At 37.9% G+C, this 27376-nt stretch overlaps 1 protein-coding gene across 2 annotated transcripts in view; it reads left to right on the top strand.

Annotated features, from left to right (window-relative positions):
• ZNF800 (zinc finger protein 800) overlaps positions 1-19679 on the top strand; it is a 49692-nt gene extending 30013 nt beyond the window's left edge. Inside the window, exon 6 of one of the 2 annotated variants that reach the window (XM_068549391.1) lies at positions 19493-19679. In XM_068549391.1, the coding sequence (XP_068405492.1) occupies positions 19493-19679 (187 nt within the window). Of the gene's footprint in view, positions 1-17846; positions 18704-19492 lie in introns of those variants that run through there. The other variant, XM_068549392.1, reaches the window with a different exon arrangement.
• Positions 19680-27376: the final 7697 nt, after the last annotated feature.

The raw sequence follows: 27376 nt of genomic DNA, 5'->3' as shown, positions 1-27376 counted from the left end.
ATTACTATAAGTAATTTTCACAGTATAAATGTGCAATTTTTTATTACCTTTTAAAGTTAAGTTTAAATGGAAATGTGTGCATTAGAAGAGAGTTTATTGCTACGCACCAGATTTTAACTGCTGCTTTTGTGTTTAATTGGGAAATGAGGACAACCAACTATATTATTATTTGCCACCAATTTTCTTCTAAGCAGCTATTACTAGTTTATCATTCCTACTCAAGTTTTTCATTTATCTTGAAAAGGTATTAGGTAGTTTTAAGCACATTCATTGTAAGTTAGGCTTTGTTTTTATCATTACTCCTTAGGACAACCCATCTGTCTTAAAATTCTCTTAGTATCTGTTCTATCACACAATATTTTGGTTTTGGTCATGTGTAAAATATTGACATGGAGCAAATATTAACTGAGTAACATAGTTGAAATATTTCTATGAAACTAAAGTAGATATGCATTACTATTTGAAAGCAAGCATTTGGTTGTGGAAAGAGTGGATTCTTCAGGAGAGCATGATTTGGGCTAAGTCAGGAATTTCTTTGGTGAATGTGTCATGAAGAAGTAAGAAGAAATGGTACTTTTCAAAAGTCTTGCCAATGGTAGTCATTAGTGGCAGTACTCCACATTTCAGTTGAGGCCCAAGTACTGTTAAATTATCTACCAACAGGGTTTACCCGCACATCTCCCTGTTCTTGATCTTGTTTTTTTTAACCATAAGATGACGATTTTAGAAATGTTTGTGTCTAGGGTTAATTTGCAACACCAGAGAACCTTTGTCCCTAGGTTTAGATGAACTTTCATATCTTGATCTGCAGATCAAGTGCTGGGGTCCCAACACCTGGGTTGTGTGGTTTCTTAATGATTCTGATACTCAAATTCTTATGTCAGGTATCTGAGCATGTTTCTGGCACACAAAACATTGTAATGTTTAAACAGTAGAATGAGGTGGTTGAAAAAAATAGGCAAACCAAAACAAAAAGAAACCACTTTGAATGCTTGAGCAATAATGACTTGCAGCCTATCTGCGTGTCCTGCTCCTGTATAATCTGGTAACACTTTCAATGCAAGAGCATGTAATAATGTTATGTTCAGAGGAGAAATTATTACACCAAAATGAACCCTAAATGCATAGAACTCTCTTTACAACCCAGGTTTTAAATATTAGTTTTTAATTCCTTCTATCTGTGGAATTATCCTGAGAATAAATTAGCTCTGAGAAATGGAACTGTGGCTTTTAGTCAGGCTTTCTTTCTAGGCTGTGCAAAAATATATTTTTTAAAAAGTTGAGACTCTTCTTGGCTAAATCGATGCTTTGGTAGACCTAAACCCCAAAGTACTGGTTGTGTCTGGTAGTTTTTATTTTGGATGGGAAGAGAAAGTGAGGAATAGTTTTCTTCTAAGAAAAAAAATAGCCAAGTGCTAGGAACATGGTGTGCACAAGTGATTGAATTACATGAAAAAAAAATTAACTTTTAAGGAAAAGATTTTTATGTAGTGTTCCTGGATTTTTGTCATATAAGTTGTTAGGGTCGTTCTGTGTAAGCTTCTGCAGGAGAGTGGCCATGCCATTTTCATGCCTTTTGCTCATTAGATATATACTGAGTTCCTTGGAATCCAGCATGCCGGACATTTGTAGATGTTTGAGACTTTCTGAGCCTTATTCTCCTTTCCTTTGAATGGGCAGGCTTTGAGGACATAAGGTAGGCTCATGGGGCTGTCATAAAGATAGAGAGGAACACGCTTAGTGAAATTTGTGAGTCATCTTCAATATTTATATCCTCAAGTTAAACTTTCCTCAAAACGTTTTCATGGTTTTCCAATTTGCCCTTTCTTTGCCTGGCTGTCTTGACTAGCCAGCTGTTGTTTCTTATGATTGTAAGTGAACACAATCACTTAGTTACCATGAAATTTGGATACAAACACACACCAGAGGAAGAAACTTTTCAAGGAAATGGTTTTGTTGCCTGTAACTGCCCTGGATCTCTTTTCAGTTTCTAAGTGTATAATTGTAATGATATGAATTGTTAGTTTTTAAGGTTTAAGATACTTCTTTGAAGGTCATTTCTTTCTAAAACAGTTAACTAGAGCTAAAGAACACAATGTCTTCAAACCACAGATTCTACAAGATGGAAGTAAGACCCACAGTACGTGGATTACCGGTCACCACCCAGCTTGCCGTGCCACCTCGCTGCAGGCGTGTGGGTGCATGTGTGCCGGTGACACAGCATCGTGCTGCGCTCTTGCTGCTGCTGCTGCGAGTGCAGGGTTTTAGTTGGTCTGTAGCTGGTCAGGAGAGGTTCGTTAGAGAGTGCTGTGTGGGGAACTGAGAAGGGGCCAGGCCTTAAGGGAACCTAGCAGTAATTGTACAAACTGGCTTCACCATCTGGATTTCAACCAGGTGTTAAAGAAGCCAGAAAAAATGCAACTCTAGGGACTGGGTGTTGCCTTCTTAGCAGCAGGAGTGTGGCTTCTCTGCTGCTATTAGCCCTTCTCAGACTCTGCTTTTTTTTTTTTTTTTTAACATCTTTATTGGAGTATAATTGCTTTACAATGGTGTGTTAGTTTCTGCTGTGTAACAAAGTGAATCAGCTATACATATACATACATCCCCATATCTCTCCCTCTTGCGTCTCCCTCCCACCCTCCCTATCCCAGCCCTCTAGGTGGTCACAAAGCACTGAGCTGATCTCCCTGTGCTATGCGGCTGCTTCCCACTAGCTATCTGTTTTACATTTGGTAGTGTATATGTGTCCATGCCACTCTCTCACTTCGTCCCAGCTTACCCTTCCCCCTCCCCGTGTCAGACTCTGCTTTTACTTTAAAAAAAAAAAAGACACTAATTACCTCATTTGATATCTTCTCAATGTGGTTATATAACTGCCTCATTATTTCCACTGCTTGCCTCGTCTGTGTCGTTCAGGTATTTTCTTTCTCCATATAGCTTGAATTTAGACTTCTGTAAGAGAAAATCTGATTGGTTCAGTTAGGTGCATTCTTGTTGGGCAAATCTCCCATGCTAGGCCTCTTCGTAGGTTGCTGGCCATAGGTTGCTCTTCAGAGGTTGGCTGTTCCTGGGACAGGTGCTCTCTGTGGGTCCTGGCGTTGGTGATCATGGTAGCAGAGTCAGTGCCATAAAACATGGCCCTGGACCCAGTAAGAGGAATCTTTTGGTGCCAGTCTTTTAAAAGAGGGATGTGGCTGGTTCTAGAATGTACTAACCTTTCCAGTACACGTCATTTTCTTTCATTTTAAAGGTGATAGAATTAAAGGTAACCTGTGGGCTTGACTGTTCGTCAGTGCAGCACCAACAATCCTTTCCATACTGAGAAAATGTGCGGAAGAGTTTTCTAATCAGTACCTGCAGTTCCTTTTCTGAACTGCCTGGTGCTGTTTCCGTCTTTGGCTTTGTAGATTCATAGACAGCCTGAAGTTTTCACTCAAAAAGAGCCATTACATTTCCTGTAACAGTGTATTAGGCCATTCTGTCAGTTTCTGTGATTTTCCAGACACCCACAATTATGCTGCACAATTTGAGTTGGTGATTTAGTGAATCCTTAAAGTATTGTTTCTGCTCTTCTTGTATTTTCTGCATTTGGGCTTACTCTGCAATAGCTGCTTTATATCGTCTCATTCATTCCTTCAACGGCAGGCACTACTGAGTGTTCATCATGTGTCTGGCACCATTCCATTCTTCTGGGAAAACAGAATCACACAGTGGTTAAAGCATGGATTTTTAAGAATCATGCATAGCTGAGTTCAAGTCCTGGCTCCTTTACTTACTAACTGTGTAGGTTGGGCAAGTTACTTAGTTTTTCTAAGCTTCAATTTTCTTGTCTGTAAAATGACGGTATTAGAAAATGCGGTACAGGTAGGTTTATTGTGGGAATTTATAAAAGTTTAATGATATATTGTATGTAATATACTTAGCACAATGCCTGGCTCAAGAGCTCAATAAGTATGTATTAATACTGTTACAGTGATCACTAAAATTGCTATCAGTTTGCTGCCAAAGTACTTTCTGGCACTTGCCGAATAGTTTCTGGTTATCTTGCTTTGCCATTTGATGTTCATTGCCTTTTTGTTGGTATTAATCCAGGCATTTAAGGAAAAGTCAGATGTAACATCTGTGATAAAGCCAAGATGGACAGCAGTTTATTAAGTTAGAACATATTATTCTATGGGTACTTAACCTGCTGCCGTTTTTGGCAGCACCTTTTGCTAATTGTTCAAGAATTTGTTGAACTTTTTATGATGTAATTGTGCTTCCTTGTGATTAATGTCTTATAGAACAATGCATAGTTTTGAGTAGCAAAACTCAGAACAGCTTTCAGTTTTATTATGATTATTTTTTGTAAAAATTAGGCTATGGGTACAAGAACATATTCTGAGTTTATAAGCAAGAATTATGTCTTCTCTTTGTATCACTAATGCCTCACAATGTACCTGGCATAAAACAGCTAGGAGAATGTGGAAAGAAGGAAAGAAGGAAAGCAGCAACATTACATCAGTTATCTTCAGGCTTATATTAGTCCACAATATGTCTTTGCTTTTAAGCTTCTTTTCCCATTACCTCATCTTCTAATCTATATAGCTTCTCTGCCTGTGAATTCCTCTTTGTTTCTATTGCTGATGGCTTCTGGTTCCTGACTTTTTAATTTGAGCTTCCTAGCTTCTGCCATTGCTACTAAGTAGTGGTGACAGGTTCAAATTCATGGGAGTGCTGTACTGACTGTATACCCTGATAAATAATCCATAATCAGTTATACACTGTATGGGTGTACATTTAGTGATTTTTTGATAATTCTTTTTTTTTAAGACTTACCTTTGTTTAATTCATCCCTATTCAATTCTATGAAATGCATCTCACATTTCACTTTCATATTCCACTCCCAGATCTAAACAAACTAAGCATACAATTGTTGATTGCCTCTTCTGTCATTTGTGTAATCTTAGGAATTAGAATTAGTTATTTCATTTATCCAATTCTCACTTTGCTACTTCAGAGCTTTTACACTGCCCTTAAAGCCTCCAGTCCTATTTTGCTTCCTTGATAAGAGGCAGCCTTGCCTATATCATGACAAAAGGTAGAAGACATTTCTTTTTGCTCCCCTTCTGCATCAGTTATTTTTTGTCTTCAGTTCCTTCTTTGGTTCTTTGAAGGAAGAAGTCCAAGTCCAACACTTCTACCGTTGCCAGTCTTCTTCCTCAGACCTTCCTCCAACCGTCCTCTCCTTCCTCCTCCTCAGCTCTGTCTCCCTTTCCACAAACTTCTCCCCTCAGCCTACAAACATGCTCAAATTCCTTTCAGCCAAAAAGTAAACTTCCCCTCCAGACTACCTTCAGTCTAGTTACTGCCATCTGTTCCTCCTTCCTTTCACTGTCAAACTTCATGTCCTCTCATCATACCCTGCTTTAGCACTAATTTCACTATATTGTAATTGTCTATTTTGTTGTCTCCTTTCTCCGTTAAGCTCTTAGGAGACCTGTGCCTTGGTCACCATTGATTCCCCAGGGCCTAGGGTAGTTCCTGGTACATGGTAGGCATTCAATAAATATTTGTTGAATGAATGAACAATATTGAGCCATGCCTATACCATTCACATGTGAACCATATAGTTTTTCCCTACCCCTACATTTCTATTGAGAGTTCACTTGAAGGCCATCAGTGACCACAGAAATGCTAAATCTAGTGCCTTCTTGCTTCCCATCATGCTTGAACTCTCTACGACCATTAATGCTTACAAAAATGTACCTTTCCAAGATTTTCGTGGTTACTTGTAACTGGGTCACTTTGGGCTGGTCTCAGCATGGTATTGCATCCAAAAGAAACAGACAAGCTTCCAAATCTTTGGAAAATAATGAACTTTTTACTATTTTCCAGAAATCTTCTAAGGAGATAGGTACAATTACGTTAAGCTCAGCAAGCTTCATACAAGTTCTCCTTACCCGTCTCTTCCCAGATCCTCGTACAGCCTGGCAGCTTCCGTCAATCCCCCTTCTGTAACATTTCCCCCAGAATCTTGTGTAAACTTCCTACCAAAACCTCGTGTCTACTTTTTTCATCTTCTGGTTCTCTTCTTTTCTCTAAGAATAACTCTGTTCTTTCCAATTTAAATCACTTTAGCCTCTCAGCTTCTTCCAGTTCTTTTCTATAACCCGTTATCCTGTTCAGCATTCCAAAAGTCTAGGAGCATTCTCTTGATTTCATCTGGTTTGTCCTTACCAATTTTCTTTGCATGATTTTACTTAATTTTAGAGCCTTAGATCAGACACTATCTTCTCCAGTGAGTATTTCTTGATCTCCTAGGTTTGGCTGGGTTTCCCCCTTGTGTGTTTCTGTAGTGCCCCATCTATAACTATATTGAATTTAACTATTTGTGTCTCTCCCCGTAGTCTGTGAGCATCTTAAGAACTCCTGTCTTTTCTTTATACCCCTAGCATCTAGCACAGTACCTGGAACATGGTGGATGTTGATAAATATTTCTTGAACTGATGGTCCTGTGAACTCTGATCCCTCCTCTCTTGCCACTGACTTTTATTTTGTTTCTAGGCCTTTAAATATGATCAGAGTTTCCTTTCTCCTTTTTCTTTTTTCTTTTTTTTTAATACTCTTACTGATTCCTCCACTCCTAAAGCATCACTTATTACTTCTGTGAAGATGACCCCAGACCTATTTCCTAGCCTGGCGATTCTGATTATTAGACCATTTGTTTTCAAAGTTACACGTCAGACATCTCCACATGGATATTTCTCCATATCTTACCAGCAACGGAAACTCAGTAAGCCAAACTTATCTTCTTTTTAAACTTGCTCCTCCTTTATGTGTTCCCTGTTTCAATTATTCACACCCCTACCTTCTCGGTTACCTAGGCTAATTAGAATCCTAGGAAATACCTTGACTTCTTTCTCTCTCTTACACTCTTTACCTTATCAGTGATCAATGCCTGTTCATCCTGCAATTCAGTGTTTCTCACATTTGGGTCCTCCTTGCCATCTCCACCTTTAGTAGTTTGGTTAGGACTATCTCTTATTTACACTACTGCAATAATCTGTTAACTGACCTCCTCTCTGATCTGTCTTCCATGCTGCTGTCAGAACTACCTTCCTAAAACACAGATCCGTTGTTACTGTAGGTTCATTGCTTGACTAACTTACTCATTGTCAGGTCTCAGCTTAAATGTCACTTCTAAAGACAATCTAGAGTAGTCTCCCTTATAGTTCTGTTTCATGTTCCTTTCCATATTGTCATCTAATACAGATTTTAGTTATGTTTATATTTGTGCATTGACTTGTTTAATGTCTGTCTTCCCACTGGAGAGATTTTTGTAACAGACTGGGGAGAGTTATGTAGACCCTGTGCCTAGCACAATGCTTGGGACATAGTAGTCCTTAGAAAATATTTGTTGAATGAGTGGATCGATAATAGATAGCTTATCAGTATAGGAAAACAGGAGATGGCAAAGGCAGAAAAGTTACGGGGTCCTAGAATCTTCCTACATTTTCACAGACCTTGGTCTGTAGTTCCGGCCTTTCTGAAATAGTAATGGGCTTCTCCCTTCTGTCGTTTGCATTTATTTCCCTAAGGATGAGAGTCAACAATTATATTACCCCACGCTCACATTAATGCTGATGTGACTATAGTTGATTTGGGGGCTGTAGGGTAGTGGCAGCTAGATTTGTTGACCTGTTGTTAATATATAGGTGGTGCCCTAGCCATGCAGGCAAACAGGTATTTGCTAAGTTGACTTAACCCAGATTTCTTTTTAGCCTCTTGAGTGATGCAGGCCTTTGTACCACATGTTAATTAATGTGTTTATTACTTGTAGGACTAGTTGTGTTTGACATGAGGAATTTATTTGCCTTTTAAAGATTAAAGATTTTAATTTAGCAAACTTTTATTGAGTGGAAAATGAAAAAATTATTTAAAAATATTATCTAGAAACAGATTAGTGAGTAATAAGCAAATTAATCTCCCCCTCCCTGTGGAGCCTGCTCAGGTTTCAAAAGTCAGAATTTCATCAATATTCTTGAGATTTCACTGTCTTAGGTTGACTCACTTCATCCATTCAGTAGACATTTTGAGCTCCTGCTTTGTGTGAGGCACTTAGTTAGGTGCTAGGGTTACAGAGATAAGAAATGCAGTTCCTTTTCTCAAATACTGTGAAAGAAGAACATGTTATAAGGATACACAGAAGTGGAGTATTAAGGCACACTGAGGGTTTGGTGAAGGATTTTCATAATTCATTCATTCATTTTTAAGTTGAGTTTTGAAAGAGTTAGCTAGGCAGACAAACTTTCCAGGTAGGTACAGAGGACATGAGACCACATGTAGACCAAGGGAAGGAATTATGGCCAAATCAAGAAATGTCTTATATACCAAGTGAGTAGTTTGAATCATATTTTCAAAATTAGGAGTAGCTGTTGAAGGATTTTAAGCCAGGGGCATCTGATAGCATTGAGAAGACTGAATTGGAGATGGGATAAGGATAAGATGTGTGGTGGGGAAATCAAACAGAAGCCAGTTTCAGAAATTTAAGTAAGAAGTGATAAGGACCTAGATTTAGGTAATGGCACTGAGGCTCTGGAGATGGATACAGATACTATAATTATTTCAGAAGTGGAATTTCTGAAGTGGAGTTGAAGATGGCGTCTAGTTTGGGCCTTCTGGTTGGGCAGGTAGGTGTTACCATTCTTCAAGGTAGGGGACACAGGAGGAGGAACACTTTTCCTGGGAAATGTTGAATTAAAGTTTAGACATGTTGAGTTTGAGGTGCTTGTGGGACATCATATTGGAGGTGCTTAGTGTGAGTAGGATATACAGACTAGAGGTCAGGAGAGAGATTGCGCAGGGGCTGGAGATTTAGGGATCATTCATGTACCTGTCGTGGTTGAAAACGTAGAGATTACTGGCAAGAACGGAGTCAACATACCATACTAATTCTCACGTTCTTTTGGTTTATTTTACAATTTAGGTCAGTGCCTTCCTATTTCAGTTTTTCATTTGGGAAATGATGTTTAGCTAGCACCGGTTCTCCTCCCCACCGCCACTCCCCAGCCCCATTGCCACGTATGAAATCTATAATATAGCATGTATTTGATACTACTTTAAGAAGTGCTAAATAATTAAATTGTAATAGTATTAGGCAATGTGAACTAATCCGTCTTGTATTTTGAGCGCTTTTTCAAAAATCTGTAAGGCCTATTTTTAAAAGATTATTTCTTTAAAAAGGAAATATCCTATTTTTAAAAATAAAACAATCAGTGTTCTTGGACTGAAGAAGATGTGTTTGTTGACTCCCATGGCTTTGGTCTATCCAGGAGTTGTTTGTGACTTAGTCCCTATGTCTCTGACTAAGGCAGAAACTATTTCTGAAAACTGGGAGGAAGCCATCTGGGTAAACTAATAAAATCTGACATAATCCATATGATAAACTTAAGTAATTTAGTATCCATAGCCAGATTCTGAGGGCAAAAATATGCTATTAAACATTGAACAGATTATTGAAATAAATTAGAGTAATTTTACTTTGCCAAGCTGCACTATTTGGACTGGTGAATATTTAAAATAACAGTGAAATGAAAACTAGGCCCTGCATTGTCACGTATGTTTCTGTGGTCCGCACTGGTTTCTCTCTTTCTTTTTACCTCCTTTCTGAAGGGAGAACCTAACAATAAAACTTTAGGTCTTGCCATCTAGATAACCACTAGAGTTCAAGTGGAGATTTTTGTCTTCTTGGAACTGAAATGAAGCAGCCTATTTACCCTGCCCTGGCCAGTGGATACTTAGGAGGGTATGCAGAATGACTTTTAAGAAGTCAGTCCTGCTTGGGATCGAAACCAATGATTTAATTCTGGAAGTGTACGTCTGTATACCATTTAAGCTATCCAACTTTTAATTAACTTCTAAAATCTGCCTTTAAAGCGAAGAATTCCCAGGAGACTGTGTGTCAGGTTTCAATAGAGCAGATTTTATGGATGAGTTATGAACCTTAACGGAAGTCAATAATAGAAATGCTGACAGACTTGAACTGGAAGAGAAGAGGATAACTATAATAAAACAACATTTTATTATAATCTCATAATCTATAGTAAAATGAGAAAAAAAACTTTAAAGTTTTCTGTTTTAATGCTTTGAAAATGGTTTCATTTTCTTGTTATTTGAACTTTAAATTACTCAACAATAGACATCAGCATAAACCTAACAGCCATGTCAGAATAACACAAGGCACATTGCTATAGCACAGAATTATTTTAAATCATAAACTTTTAACTAATACCTGTTTCAGATCTTCCTTTTTAAATAAATTTGTTTCTAAACATTGATTTTTCCCTCCCCGCAGCAAGCTTCTATATACTCATTCTCACCTCAGTAAATGACTAAGAGATTACTAAAAAAAAAAGGTAATGTGTGTATTTAGGTGTTTGAAGGATTGTAACAAAAATGAATGGTAGAATAGAATTTTAGAATTTATACTTTTGCACTGAGGACTTCATTTGTTTAATAACCTTCTTTATATTTGTTGATATTCTTTCTTGCCCTGTGCCAACGTTTTAGAGATAAATTTTGTTTAGAAATTTCTTACAAGATTTATCAGTATGTTACGAATAACGACACACACACACACACTCATACACACACGCACACTCTTTATTCATAATACCTTGACTAATGTATCTTGCCAAAAGTTATTACATGGTTCTATATTATTACTTTAGCTTCACAAGGTTACTAGATCGTTGAGAGAGAGGTTAGTTTTTTTGACATTTTTTTCATGTAGTAGAACACACAGTACTCTTTCATCAAGCAGACCCAACTCACAATCTTAATCAATGGAAAGGTAGAACCGGCACCTCTTGATTGCCTCGTTTTGTTGTATTTTGGGTGGAGCTGACTCTTGAGTATGAAGGTTGTGATAGGAAATAATACTAGGTACTTGCAAGAAAATACTGGAAGAGGGTTGCCAAGCCTCCTGTGTAGGTATGATTTTCTCATACTTCAGAGCGCTGCCCTATTAAAAGTTGTATCTAGATGCATATTAATCTTATATTTGAGCCTGTTCAGTCACTTTTGATATATCTCTAGCATGTCATCACTCCTGTGAAGTATTCTATCAAGAGAACTTGACAACCCAATATTTGAAAAATAATTTCTAACATTTTTTTTGCCAAGTTACTATTTAAAATCAAACTGTGACTAAAACTAAATTTATCATCCTACTACCAGACTGATTCCCCTTGCTGACTTTATTTTGTCCATGCTACCGTCATCATTTTGCTTATCACACAGATTTGAAGTGCTGTTTCTTCTATGAATCTGTTCTTGGTAGCTCCAACCCATGGTGACCTCTTCCTCTGATGAACTCACATTTACCAGTTTTTTTCACTTTCATCCTTTGTGTTATTAATGCATTATTATTTAATTACAGTGTCCCCATGATCAGACTGTAAGCCCTCTGAGTCTCAAGACTAACAGCTTTGCTCTACAGCATGTGAGGTCATGAGTGAATGGATCATCAGGCCTGTCCCCATTTTCTGTTCTCCAGGTGTCAGTATCCTCTCCATGTCCTGTTTTTACTGGTCTAAACCTTCTATTGCTCTACCCTTGGCTACCCTGCCTGGTCTGCCATTATCTTGTGTTTATGAAGATTATGGATGATTTTTAGGAGGTTCTTGGGCTAATTTTAGGGGAATACAGGGGTGATTTTTAACGTTTTCCTTACTCAGGATCCATTTTTAAACTCTACCACAAGATTCTACCTCTTTATTTTTAATATTTACTCATGTATCAAAGTATGTTTTGAGAGTCTGCATCTTAGAAGCAATAGTTTGTGTGTGTGTGTGTGTATAGAGGGCTAGCCAGATTGTTTATTTATTTATTTATTTATTTATTGGCTGCGGCTTGTGGGATCTCAGTTCCCCAACCAGGGGTTGAACCCAGGCCACAGCAGTGAAAGCCCGGAATCCTAACCAACTAGGCCATCAGGGAACTCCCAGGACTAACCAGATTTTTTACTTTTGATACAGAATAAAAACAAAGAAGAGAAACATTATCAAGTTCACAAACATGAATTTTCTTCCCAGATTCTTTTGCTTACTATGCTGCTTTTGTAGCCTGGTGGGAACAGAGCAGGCAGAGTATAAATAATTATAATATCATGTATGTAAGTCACTGCAAAGTAAGGCTTATAGTTATTTTATTTAGCCATCTGGTATATACATTTTGTATATACCTTCTTTTGAGCCAAAATTCTGTTGAATTGTAGATGGGAACTGTAGAGATGTAGTATAACCTCATTTTAAAATGGAGAAAATTGAGGTAAGTGATTGCACAAGGTCAGTGAAGAAGTCAGAAATAGAGACCAGCTATCTCTTAAAGATTATTTTAGTAGGTAATAACATGTACATGTTAACAAAATTAAACAGTACAAAGAGATGTACTGTGAAAGGTAAGTTTTCTTCCCACCCCATCTCTTGGTTTTCTCATTCTCTTCCCCAGAGTTAAGAAGTTAGTTTCCAGTTTCTTGGGCTTTCGAGATCTGTTTTATGTATATATAATCATATAAATGTATATATTCCCCTTCACGCAAATGGTAGCATACTATACCGTACCTTGTTTTTTTTCACTTTTTAACATTATGTCTGAAAATTGTAGAACCCAGATGTTTTTATCCCTTGGTCCATGAACTTTCCATTTTACTTGACTACCTATCATTTAGACAACCAGTTTTTGTTAATGTGAACAAAGTGTTAAATTATTCTTTGCTTCTAGCATATCGTATTGAGTACCTCATGTGCAACATAATGTGGTATTTCACATTTCTTTCAGAAAGAGAGAGATCATGGTCATGGATTTATTTTATGATAAATGGTAAAGTGAAATGTACATAATAATTATTACTACTAGTTACCAAAAATAGCTGATTGGGATATTTTCTTTAATATATGAAAAAGAAATGGCAGGTGAAATTTTCAGGGAAATCATTTACTTTTAAACTTGTGTAAAAACTTGTATGGTATGTACAAAGCAGTTTAATATCTTAGTGCCAGTGATAAGCAGTGGTGTTATAAATATTAAACCACAAATGTTTATTTTCTAATCTCCAACCTCATATGCAAATCACAGAAAAAAATTTTCATTTGTTTCTCAAAACAGTTTTTAACTATGTGTTTTAATCTTCTTGAGATGACTCATGGTCATCTGTATAAAAATATACCCTTAATTTTGATCATTCAGGGTTTATTTTGGCTAGCTTCTCTGTCAATGCAATTATTGCTTTATTTTTCAGAGATTAATGGGGCCTCTTACAACTGCTTGATTTTAGATCTTTTGGACCAGACTATATCACAAAAGACAAATCCATTAAAAAAAAAATGTGGACCATACCAAATGTCCATGATTGGAGTCATAGAGGCCAAGTACTTATATTTGAATTTTACTTTAGATAATTAGTAATCCTGCATTCTCCCTAAAGATGGCAGTACTTCTCCATGTATCATTTACTGAGTAATTCTGTTTGAAAATAGTATTAATTATAACTCCATTATTGATTGGAAAAAAGTTAATCAGACTAAAAGTATATTTTCATAATAATATCACAATAGTTAAAATTCAGTAGTAGAACAAATAAAATTGTATCCTTGAGGTTCATAGCATTAGCGCAACTTTTATGTGTGTTATCCTTGACCCTGGACACAGGGTCTTAATGGTTCTTACTGCATTCTGGCTTTGGAATTCTTGATGAGACATCATGAACTCAAGTCTTGTCAAGAATTGTGATGTCATGTTAGGACCTTGCTGTATTTATTTAGATCTCTCGCCTGTAGAGGTGTCATCAGAAAACAAGAACTGACAAAACACCCCAAACAGAAACAAAACCCTTAAGTAACTGCGTATCGTGCATATTTATGGACGTGAGAAATGTTTTAATCTTTACTCTTTGGTAAAAGTTTATATGTCCAAGTTCTACTCGAACTTTTTTGCTTAGGTGACTAATTCTTTTGATAAATGAAACAATTACTTATTGGTGCCATAAAAAAAAACAAACCAAAAAATAAATAAATAAAAACCACACAAATCTTAAGCCTTCTCTGCTATAGAAACTAACCTCTAAATTCACAAGGTAGTGCTCTGGAACATGGAGAAACAACGCTATATCTTGTTCCTCCATTTTCCATTATTCCCGTTTCGAATTAAATGGTTCTTCCTTGCGTGCATGGGTTTGAAATCACGTGACATTGTAGTTTGAAGATGGTGAACAGCAAGACAGAGGGCAGGCTAGCCTCCCTGCTAGGCCTCACAAGTAACTTTCACACGGTCACTACTTTCTAAGGCTGGCCCTATTGGTTCATCTAGGGCCATTACTGGTTCACCTAGCAAGGTGACTAGGTGCTTGAGGACTGTGTCACTCTAACCAGCCTCATAGATACTGGTGTATAAATACCACAATACTAGTTTTTAAATTTGTCATGAGATGTATCAGGGACACTGGCTTCTCATGTTTATGGTTCAGTGTATTTTCTCCCAGTAGGCAAATATACTAAATTATAATGAGAAGGTTTCTTGATGAGCATTGAATCGGCTCTTAGTGACCAGTATCAGCAAGCTCTGGTAGTATGATACATTCATCTTTCCCATAGGAATATACTTGCCACTCAGACCAGATATTCATCAATTTTCAGAGAATCCTTTCTAGTAGACCAGGATGCAGACAGATGGCCAGCTTTTGCTTTCTTGATTTCTTTTCTTACAGGTACTATAGATTGTCTCCTTTAGCACATTTTTTTTTTTCCCCATTAGAGTTTAATAAAATTGCACCAATGTATGTAAAACACTTAGCCCAATGCCTGGCATACAGTAAATAAATGATAACTAATATTAATAAATGTAACTGGTGTTAAGTTCAGGTTACCTTGGTACTTGTAATGTCAAAGACAATCTTTTAAAGGGCCATTTCTTTAGATGACTGATCAATCTCATCTTTCACATTTTGAGTTATTTTCATTGTTTAATTCCTTATTCTTTTAACTTAATTGCATTTATCATTCATGTTGAATCCCTTTTGGCTCTGCATGATTTTGCTACCATTTTGTTGAGATTTTGATACTCTTAAAATTTAAGTTTCTTGCTCCAAAATACCCCATTCCCCACAGTTCTTCCATCTGTAATGTGAATCTGTTGGAAGAGATAATCTTCAGGTTACTGCTCAGCTCTAGGATATAGGTAATTTTATATCTTATTTGAGTAGATGATGTCGATTGTAGGCCTTTCCGTCTAATCAGTTTACCTTAATTTCAAATCTGCTTAACTTCTTTCTCATAGAGTGTAAAGTTATTTTGAAAATGGTCTGAATCCTTAGACTAGCAGGTGGCCATGGAACTGGGAGGCACTGATTGAACAATCCAGGGGTAGAGGTATGATGGTGGTAAATTCAGCAGTCAGCAATGGCATTACCGATCTGGTGAACACACACTTGACAAATCAAACTTCTTGTATGAAAATGAGTACAGAAAGGAATAACTGAGATGAGTTGATCTGTCACTCGGGCAACAATAAGCATTGTTGTCAGCCTTCTCTCCATCCATCTGGGGATGTTATTCTTTTAAGAATGGCAAAATAGGTTTAGGAAAACTGGAGAAATTGCTACAGCTCTTTCTGGTGTTTGTAAAAATACAGATTATGGTGCATTTTTGAAGCTGGTGGTCTCATAACCACACTTTGAGGACAGTCATAAACAGTAAACATTGTGGGAGTTCATAAAAATAGATAGATCATTTCAGACTGCAGTAATCAGAGAAAGCTAATTAGAATGGCTGAGGGTCTTGAGGGATGGGCAGTGTTTGAATACATGAGAGGAGGGAGAAGACATTTTTTGATGGATGAAATGCCAAGAACAAGAGCATAGAGGTGGGAAATAATAGTGTATGTTAGGGGAGTGGAGAGTCAAGTAGTTTGGCGCAAAGTTTCTTAAATATGGCCCATGAAAGAGAATTGAGGCAGTGTTTGTCAAATGGTATCATTCATTCCCGTGTTGGAAAAAAATGGGCACCATGCCATTTCCGTTCATCATGCAGCCGGATAACACTACTGACGCCTCTCACTGCATCAAGCTTCACGTTTTCATGGGCTCTCTGGTGTCATCGACAAAGAATTTCATTTTAGGACTCTTTTTGGAAACTGGAAAGGCTCTCAATATCTTCAAAATAATATCTCTCCCTCTCTCTCTGATAATTATTCAGATGGCAGGAAAAAAATGATAGCACTCTGAGGTCAGATGTACACCTGTGATGTCAGGCATACATCATGGTTTTCCTGCTTTGATGAGGGATAGCCACATGTCATTGTGCCTCATTACTTTCCATGTCAGCAGCTGTCACCACCTTTCCAAGAGGTATTGCCAAGAAATGGGAACAGAACATGATGTTTTTCTCTACTAGACAGAAAGAAACGTGCTGCCTTTCCAGAGGTCTTAATTGAACTTGAAGGCAGAGGAAATAACGTGACTTGACTTCAACTTGAAAGCCTTAGAGGAATTTAGTGTTCTAGTACACAGGCTACCTTAACCTGACAAAGCATTCTATGAAATTCTTCTTTGGTTCTGTGTACCTTGGTGAGTCAAGGATTTCAACAATTGTTGCCATGGAGAAAAAGTTACAATTGATTATCAAAGATTATGTATGTGTTGCTATGTCAAAGTCCATATTACAATTTCAACTCAAGCCAAATCTCAGATTTACTACTAAGCAGTTAGAATTTTAAAATTTCTTTCAGTAAGTCACCATTTTTCTTTCATGAAAAATAACAATGTGAGGGAGGGATTCCTTTCTTTGTAAATATTTGTTTTTGTATATTGCTTATGTTGAAGAAATCAGTTTCTAGTGCAGTGAAATAAAGTACATGGTGTATGCATTTCTGTGCATGCTTCTGGAGGACAAAGTCCATGTCTAAGCAGAATCTCGGACTATTCTTTGATTCCCCGAAAAGGTTAAGAACTAATAATTTTGCTAGTGTGGAGACAATGGGATGCTCTGGATGAATTTGAGCAAAGGAATGACAGGAAATTAGAAAGTGCTCATTTGAAGGATATGAGAAGGAAAGCTTTGGCAGGACTGCAGCGTGATTTAGGGATTCAGGTTAGCCTTAGGGTTGGAGTTATCTGAATAATCTGAAGGTAATTTTCTAGATAGAGCTTCTCAAAGGAAGGAATCTCATGTTGTCTTTTTTTTGGTTCTTAGTGTCTGAGCACAGTGCCTGAGACATAATAGGCACTCAAAAATGTTGAATTAAATTGAAATTGCTGTATGGACACGATATACCAAATGAAAGTTAGATGATAGCACCCCAAAAATGTTCTTCTGTCTTATCTGCATTTAATACTGTTATGTTAAATCATTTGGTGTAAAATAAGGGTTTTGGAGAGACACTGCTTTATAAAAACCTCATGCACCTTTTTTTTTTTAAATTTTATTTATTTACTTATTTATTTATGACTGTGTTGGGTCTTCGTTTCTGTGCGAGGGCTTTCTCTAGTTGCGGCAAGCGGGAGCCACTCTTCATCGCGGTGCGCGGGCCTCTCACTATCGCGGCCTCTCTTGTTGCGGAGCACAGGCTCCAGACGCGCAGGCTCAGTAATTGTGGCTCACGGGCCCAGTTGCTCCGGGGCATGTGGGATCTTCCCAGATCAGGGCTCGAACCCGTGTCCCCTGCATTAGCAGGCAGATTCTCAACCACTGCGCCACCAGGGAAGCCCTCACGCACCCTTTTTGTTTGAGCAGTTGGTTAACACAAAGTTTTGGCCACTTAGGATTTGTTCTTATTGTATATTTTATTTCTGATAATTTTTTTTACTACAGGTATGTCTCTAGACATGATCATTTTATCCAGTACCTGCAGAGGGAAGGAAACTTGCAGGATGGTATGGTTGATTAGGTCATCATCTGTTTAAGCTGCATTCCAATAAACATCTAAGCTTGGATTTACTCATCATTAAGGAAAATCAATCTGACAACTCTGAGGTCACTTTGGCTTAAAATATCATTGGAACTTATGTATTAAATGGATCTTCTATCAGTTTAATAACAAAGCCCTGGAATCCCATCCCTACGTTACATTAGTATAATTATATTGTCATCTTACACATTTTTCTGGAACAAGGTTTAGCAAAACAGATTCCCTTGGTATTAATGAGTGCTAAAATTTAAATTTGTTATGACTGGAAGACCAAGATGTACAGTTTAGACTCTCGTTTATTGCAGTATTTTAGTTTTGCTCCCACTAAGTTATTTCAAGTTAAAGAGCAAATTATTGAATACATTGTGAAAACATCGGTATTATCTAAAACATTTGTTCCAAAAGTATGGTAATTTTTTTTCAGAAAACTTTGTGTTCCCAAGTCTGTGGAGATTACAAATCAAATTAGGTTCGTTAGCAGCCCAGAAAGCTTTTTTTTTTCTTCCTGAAGTAGAAATGCTTAATAGAGTAAAATAAGGTGTAACTTCAGAGAAGACAGTGGTTTTGATTAACTGCATAACGTTTAAGGCATAAACTGCTCTGAAATACTGTGATTTACTCAGAACTTTTGAGGAAGATAAACTACTGTGGACCATTCATTCATTCTTAAAATCTTTTGATGTCCACCACTTTGCTACACAATATAGAATATAATTTTGAATTGGTAGAAAGTTAGAATGGGTATATAAGAATGGACTAAAATGCCTTTTATTAAGTTACTTGAATTTTTTATTATAAAGATATGCTTATTGTATACAATTTGGGAAATATATAAATAAAGATTACCTGCAGCCTCATCACCTGAAGATAACCACTTAACATTTTGGAGTGTTTCTCTCCACTATTTTATACATGTGTGGTGTGTGTGTGTGTGTATACACATGTACGCACATAAAGTATGCACACATCCCACCACTACAAATGGGGATGAACCTAATTTTTTTCATTCTATCTAGTATACCTTTCCATATGAATAGTTATATCCCAGCATTATTTTAATAGCAGGTTAGTTTCAACTATAAGAGAAAGACTATAATCTTATTTTTGGATATAGGATATTCCCGGTTTCTCCTTAAATTTTTTTTTTCCCATTTTCTTTGCCTGTTGTTTTTTGCTGTTACAGATACTGCACTGAATACCCTGTATGAAATTTTTGCATGTGTTCGTAATTACTCCTTAAGGGAAAACTCTAAAACTAGAATTTCTGGGTCAAAGAGTATTAAAAAATTTAAGGGTTTTGGTACATTTCCCTAAATTGCTAAAAACGTGTATAATGACACTTCAATTGGATGCTGTTTTCCCCTGATCGACACAGGTTTATCACCTGTGTTTACGTGACAGACAACCTGTTGGGCGGAAATGGCATCGCGCCGAGTTTGGGTTGGCGGCTCCTTGATTAGCTGGGAGGCGCCGGCGCGTTCGGCCCGTTTCTAACCGGCGTGTCTTTGTCTCTCTCCCTGGGGACCGCTGCCGCCCGTGCGGGCCGAAGCCTCGGGAAGCCGTCGCCCCGCAGCGCCGCCGCCCTGCGCCCGGCCGCCCCGGGGAGCCGCTGCCCTCCCGCGGGCGCCGTCACCACGCGCCAGGCCGCCGCCAGCTGCCGCGCCAAGCTCCGCGGCGGCGCCGCCCGGGAGCGCCAGCACGCCGCCCGCGGCCTGGGGAAGCCCGCGCCCCCGTGAGCGCCGCCGCCCGGCCGCCGGCGGACGCCGCCGCGCCCGGCACAGCCCAGTACCTCAAGCCTCGCCCGTCGCGCCTCTCCTCCCCGCCGGACCCGCCGCACCCGCTGGAGCTCTCGAAGTCCACTCGGGCGTCGGCGATCTCCCTGGGGTCCTCAGCCATCGCAGACGTGCCGTCCCCCCGCGCTTTACCGAACTCTGTCCCACGCAGCCCCTCAGGCGGACCGTGTGCCTTAGGGCCGGCGGGTGGGGAGGAAGGCCTCCCTGCTAGTCGCTGCTACTTGCTGAGCAGCACTTCCTCATCCCGTCTGCCACAGTCTCGGCTTCTCGGAGAATCTTGCCACTGGACAATACCATCCTCTTTCCCTCCTCCTCGTAATTCGTCAAGTTCCTAGTCAGCTTCTTTCATTATTAGTTCTTCAAAGACTAGCTCCCACTTTAGTCTTCACCTCGAATCCCATCATCAACAAGCTGGTGACCCGCACTATCTGGAGTCGTGTGACGCGTAACTGTGGTTAAACTTGAACTCCAGCCTCCAGTCCACTCCTTGTAACTTCATCCCCAACGACCATTTCTTCCGTTCGGAATCAGCCCTTGCTCCCACGTTCTAGACTGCCATCCCAGGGCATCCTCAACTGGGTTTGCGCGGAGGCCGGTGCGTCTCCTGGGCTACTCTTGGCCCATGACTGAGCACAGTCGGGGTATTAGTGAGACGCCGGGACTCCTCTCACAGCAGCTTGGGCATGGGGACTCCTCAGCAGCCTGGCTGAAACTTCCTTAGAACTGTGCTGCGTGCCGTCTAAGGCTCTTCTTGCCCAATCTCCCTCTCCTTCCCTAGGTGCCAGACTTGAATTATGATATGAAGACCCCCACCCTGCTCCTGATTCCTTCCCTTTGTCCTTCACAGATGTGCCCTCAATAAAACTCTTCCAAGTTGAACCCTGCCTTGGTGTCTGCTTCTAGGAGGACCTGAGCTAACACATTATCAGACATTCCACTCTGATTACCATCTTCCTATCCTCCTGGATCCCTTGTTCACTGACAGCTAATTCACTAACCTCATTTTTTCCACTATTTATCAGCCCATGTTTTGGATTCACTTCCTTTCCTGTCTAGCCTAGATCCCATGATCCATCACTGTCCTCATCCTCCTTGAAATACAGTGCCCTCAGTAGTCTTGAACCTCAATTTCTTCCAGTTTACTTTCCTGGTAAAATCCCCACTCCAGATGAACCTTACCATCTCCTTCCACTGGCCTGACTGGGCCAATGGGACATTTTCTTTAAGAAAATCACACAACACAGTCAACTAGTTTTACTTTGAATTCAGTATCTCAAACCTCAAATTGGTGCTATTGTTCCTACTGTAGTCTTAGTTTCCCACTTCTAAAATGACTGTTTATACCTTTTCAACTCTCCTCAAATTTTCTGATCCCCTCCTCCCTGTTTACTTTAAATTTCCCTTGGAAAATAGATGTTACATACAAACTTCATCTTCCCAGCACAAGACCCCTCCACCCCCAACCCAGCTAGCTTGGCAACCACCAACTTCCTTTTTGTGACTATGGAGGAAATTGCAAAGTCCAGCCCCTCCTCTTGTGCTCTGGATCCCAACACTTCCTGCCTTTTCATGGACTTTTCTCCTTAGCTTTTCCCTTTTCCTCTGCATTATTAATCTGTGCCTTGAATGAATCATTCTCATCAGCCTGCAAACATGCTCCAGTGTTCTCCATCTTAACCAAAGCTTCCCTTGTGCACATCTTTTCCATCTATTAGCCATTTCTCAGCTGTCCTTCATAACCAGACTTCTTTATGGAGTTATCCTTATAGATTGTCTTCATTTTCTAATCTTCTATTCACTTTTCAATTCACAACGTGACTTCCCCACCACCACTATTGAAAGTGCCCATTTCAGTCACCAAGCACTTCCATATTACCCTATCCAAAAGGGTACTTTCCTGTCCTCACCTTGACCACTTCCTGCTTCTTTAAAGATTATCTCTTCATATCCAAGACACTATTCTGTCCAGTTTTTTTCCTGCTTCACTGTTCACTCCTACTGTTATGCTCTATCTCCCGCCTAACTTTGAAAAGTTGAGGTTTTTCACCTCCGTTTTGTCCCTCTTTTCTTTCTATGTGCTTTCCCAGCAGGATCTTTTCCATTTCCATGGATTTAAGTACTGGCTTTATGCTAATGAGTTACAAATTTATGTTTCCCACTTTGACCTTTCCTCTAAGTTTTAGACTCACATATCTAATTGCTTGCTTGATATCTTCCTTTGAATGACTCAGATCTTTCAAACTTAACATGGCCAAAATCGAATTCCTCATTCTCACCCCAAACCTGTTTACCACATCTTCCCTATTACAGTAAAGAGTACCACCATACAACCAATTGCTCAAGCCAGAAACCTACGCATCATCCTAGATTCTTTTCATCTCTCCCCTACATCAGCTAGATCAGCATAATATATCCATTTGGTCCCCCAAATCTTTAATCTGTCTGCTTCTTTCCATCTTCAATGCCAACACTTACTTCTAATCACTATTTTTTCTCACCTGATTATTATGACAGCCAGCCTACCTGTTTTCTCTGCTTCCACTCTTGACCCATGACCCACTTCAATACATTCTTCATAGAGTTGCAACAGTGACCTTACTCCTAAATTGAACTGAGTAAATTGTAAGATAAAATCTAAACCGTTTACCGCGACTCACAGAGTTCTGCACAATCTGATGCCTACCTATCTCTCCAAACCTATTTATGCTCCTCTCTTTATTGCTCACCATGATGTAACCACACTGGTTCCTCCAACATGCCACGATCTTTTCTGCATCTGAGGGGCTTAGTAAATGCTGTTATCTTTGCTTAAGCTGCTCTCCTTGGCTATCCTGTCCCCAACCACAACCCTTTAGATAACTTCTTAAATACAACATCTTAAAAAAGGCCTGCCCAGAGCATTGTTTGCAAATAGTCCTCACCTCTCTCCTCCTATTTGCTATCTCACTTTTTTGTTTCTTTGAATTCCTTATCTCAATTTGTAACATTATTTATTTGTTTATTTACTTTCTATGTCTGTGTTTCCCATACTGGAACGAATGAAAGAGACTGTGTCTGGACGTCTAGGTTCTTCAACATTGTATTCCTAGCCCCTAGCACAATACCTAGCACATGTTAGGTGAACAGTATATATCTGTTAAAGGAATAAATGAACATATTTGCTCATTTTTCTGTTGGGAGTTCACTTTTTATTGATTTGTAAGAACTCTTTATATATTAAAACTACTAACCACTAATAATTTGTTTAGTCCATTTGCTGCAGATATTTTGCCCCTTGTCATATATGTGCCAATTTAATTCATGATGTCTTTGATATATAGAAATATTACATTTTTTATTTAGATGAATCTATCTTTTCTTTCATGATTTCTACTTTTGGTGATATGTTTGAAAAAGTCTTCTTCCAGCTCAATGTTACATAAATATTTGTCTTTTTTTTTTTTCTTTTAAATTTTTTAGATTTAAATCTTTAGTCCCAATGGAATTTATTTTTGATATAGATGTGATTAAGGCTCTAAATATTTATTTAGTTGTTGCATCATCACTTATTGAAAAAGCCCTCTTCCACTGTTTTAAAAATTCTACATTTATCAAAAATTAAATTCTTACATATACTTGGAGTGGTTTCTGGATTTATTAGTTATTTGTTTATTTGGTTTGTTTTGTTTTGGTATTCTCTATTCCTGAACCATGTTGTTTTAATTATTGTCATTTTATAATTTGCTTTATTGTGTGATTAACTTTTTTATGGGGTAAACATTACTCTTCTTTTTCAAAATGTTTTCAGCTATATTTGTGCATTTATTCTTCCAGGTAAACTTTAGTTATAGTTTGGCCAGTTTCCAAAAGAAATTGGCATTTTGTTTAGAATTGCTTTAACATTATAGATTAATTGGGGGAAAATTGCCATCTTTGTAATAATAATTTTCCCATTCAGGGACTTGTCGCATGTCAAGGTTATTGAAGGCTTCCTATATATTTTTCAGTAATTTTGTAGGTCCTGCATATTTCTTGTTAATTATATTATTAGATATTTTATATCTTTGTTGGGATCATTTTCACATTATGTTTTATAACTGGTTGCTCCTTGTTGGGTCAAGCTATTGATTTCTGTAATTGGTAACTTTTCTGAACTCTTTCATTAATTTTTCTAGTTGATTCTCTTCTAAGTAGACAATCATCTGAAGTATAATTAATAGTAATTTTCTCTCTTTCTTTACAATATTAATACTTCATATGTTAAATATATGATGGTATTAATTTTGTTCTTATTCCTGACTTGTTAGGAATACCAGTAATATTTCACCAGCTTTTAATATTAGCTGTTTGATTGAAATAGAGTTCTTTATCAGGCTAAGGAAGTGGTCTCCTTGTTCAAGTATACTAAGCATTTTATTAAGAGTTGTTGTTGAATTATATTAAACATATTCTGGGCACTAGAGAAGATCATGTGGCCTATTTTTATAATAAATTATATTACTAGATATCTCAACATTGGATTATTTTCTGCATGAGATGTATCCTATTTCATCATGGGTTTTTTTTTGTTTTTTTGTTTTCCCTCTTTTAGTACAATCATGTTGAATTCAGTTCCTTACATTTTATTTAAGATAATTGCATTTATGTTCATGAATAAGATTGGACAATAGTTTTACATTTTTTAATTCTATCTTAAACAGCTTGAAAAAAATGTTGTTCCATACTCTAGATTAGTATAGAGTGTAGGAATTGCCTGTTCTTTGAAGGTTTGGAGGAACTCACCCATAGCACAGTTTAGGCCCCAAGCTTTTTTCAGGGTGAGTGGAAGATAATTATCTGAAAAAATTTAAATTTTCTTCTATGGTTTTGGCTTAGACAGGTTAGCTACTATTTCTTGAGTATCAATTTAAAAAAATAACAGTTTTAAAGAAAATCATGCATTTTCATAGAATTTAAAAATTTGTTAGCAGTCCTCAACATATAATCTTATAATTGAAAATATTTTTCTCTGTATTAATAGTTATAGCTCTTTCCTCACTTCTAATCTTTTTAGTTGCATTTTTCTTTCTGTTATTAGACTTGGTAGTCTTCTAAAGGAACCAACATTTAACTATTTTTTCTGTTTTGTACATCATTAATATAACTTTTAATCTTTTAAATTCCTTCTTTATTCTTTTCTTAAGTTTGTTTTGTGTTTTCTGAATACTTCTTTGTAATTAATGACTTAGTTCATTGATTTTTACTTCTTTCTTATTTAATAATAGGACACATAAGGCTATACATTTACCTCTGAGCACAACTTTGACTGCATCTCCAAAGTTTCTGTATATAGTCTCTTAATTGTTGCTATTTTTAAAATAATGGATTATAATTGCTGTTTTTATTTCATTTTGACTGGTGTTATTTAGGGTAGTGTTGTGAGGTTTTTTTTCTTGTTAATTCTGATTTCTTTTTAATAAAGAATAAATTTATTAATATTTATGTTGCTATTTTAATAAAGAGGTAATTTTGTTTGGAAAAAGTGAAATTATCTGTGAAGTTAAATTATCTCAAGTTATATGCAAGCATTATCTAGAGTTCCTCGTTATGAGATCCTACCAATAGTGCTGACTAGTGGTGACTATACTAGTTACTGACAACAGAAATTTGGTATACCATTAGTGTCAATAATTTACTGGAATTGTGATTTCTATATAATATCCTAGTTACTCATGTAAAAGGTGAAAAAAGAGCTTTAATACTGTTTACTGCTTCAAAAATCCTCAGGTAATATGGAACTTAAATGATCATCTAATAATTAGAAAAACTCATTATCAAAGTTTATGAAATCTGGAAGGATTTGAAAATTGTGAACAGGGAGTTTGAAAATTTTGGCCTTGGAACAAGTTTTCTTTTAGATTTGGAAAGATTCATTTTAAAAATATTTATTTTTATACTTACAAATGGAATTCATGTACCTAAATAAAATTAAAATTACCTATAAGCTATCAAGCAGTAAAAAAAGCACTGTTAACATTTTGTTGTATTTCCTTCTAGGACTGTTTCTGTACATCTCTTTTTTCTTTCTTTCTTTTTTTTTTGCGGGGGGGGGGGCTCATGTTCTTTTGCCTCTTGGTTTTGTTTTTTTACTTATTATTTGTTAGCATTTCCCTATGACATAAGGAAGTAGTGATGGTTGGGAATTAATTTATTTCAGTATTAGTAGCATAAGGATTGGGTTCTTCCTGCTGTGGTTTCTACTGCCCAGACTACTTGCTTTCCAAGCCTGGTTCTTGAAGACTTCCCTGATAATCTTCCATTTAATTATTTTATTTCTGTCACTTGCACTCAAGAACTCTGGCTGTTATAGTGATTTTGTTTTATTTGATTCATAGCATTTTCAGAATGCCAAGAGATATATTATGCATGTGTGTACAGGCATGTGCATGAGCACACACACACCTAGGCACACACACACCCATACAAGTTTGGAAAATGTCACCTACTTTATTTGCCTATTTGAAGATTCACAGGCCACATTCTTATATCAAAGGCTCTGAGAAGTTCTGCACTAAAGAAAAAATTTGCTTTAAAATATGTATTTCAAACATTTCATTACAGAATACTATACTTTTTCCTGGTAAAACTAGTAATATTTTTTTATAAAATTTCATGAAACACTGATTTTGTTTCTTAGCTTAGCAACAGCTTGGTGGCCCTTCCTCTTGGTTTCCACACATCAGTATTAGTTGAACTAATACTGATTTAACATATTGAATAAGTTTATTTTCTGGTGCCTTGTCTTGTGTGCTGACAAGTTAGTCCCAGCAAGGCGTAAGGATCTGATCTCAGGATTGCCCTCAGACCCAGGTAAGAGAGGCCCTTGCTTTGGGCCCCACGCTTTGCAGAGCCCTGCTCTGGCTCTCTTTCGGTCACTCTTGAAGAGTCTGTGGATCTGAGGGAATATGCCCACCTAGACCCTGAGCACTCCTCTTTAGACTGCATTCTGGGTGCCTGGGATCCAGCATTCCCAATCCAAACAGCCTCACCTTCTAGAGCCTCTTCTGGTCCATCCTATCATGCCAGTTGAGTACCTTAGTCCTGAAGGGTGGCCAAAGGATGGCTATTTGCAGGGGTGTGACACAGCTTGGTTCTGTGGGCTGGGGAGTCCACATAGGTGCATGTGAGGCCCCTCACAGTGTGGGATGCAGCTGGGGGTATGGGATAAGGACCAATTATGATTAGGCCACCATGTTCCAGTATGGGACAGAATCCAAGGATTCTTAACTTGAATGCGGCCTTCCAGGAAATTATAAAGGTATATATGTTATCATAGAACAATAGAACTCATTTAATAGTTTGTTGGCTTGGTTTGTAACTTTGAAAATATTTGGATGTATGATACATAAGCCTCTACTTTTCTCTTGTTCTGGCCCCTGTGAATATTAGGGGTGAGATCGGTGCTCAGAGGGCTAGAAGCAAAAGTTGCAGTCCTGGGGGCAGTGGCACAGCGGAAAGTCTTGGGGCCTCAGAGGAAAGTGGCTGTAGGGGGCCACTTGGGTGATAGAGCCCTGGATGGCATGAGATAGGTAGATAGATAGATAGATAGATAGGAAGAACTCTAGGGCCTCACGGAGCCCGAAAGCTTGGCATGAAGCACCAGAGCCTTCTGTATTTGAATG

Source organism: Eschrichtius robustus, chromosome 8, assembly GCF_028021215.1.
Source record: "Eschrichtius robustus isolate mEscRob2 chromosome 8, mEscRob2.pri, whole genome shotgun sequence".
In the NCBI taxonomy this organism is placed as follows: domain Eukaryota; kingdom Metazoa; phylum Chordata; class Mammalia; order Artiodactyla; family Eschrichtiidae; genus Eschrichtius; species Eschrichtius robustus.
The sequence above is the reverse complement of the archived record's forward strand: the minus strand, read 5'-3'. Positions and strand labels throughout refer to the sequence as shown.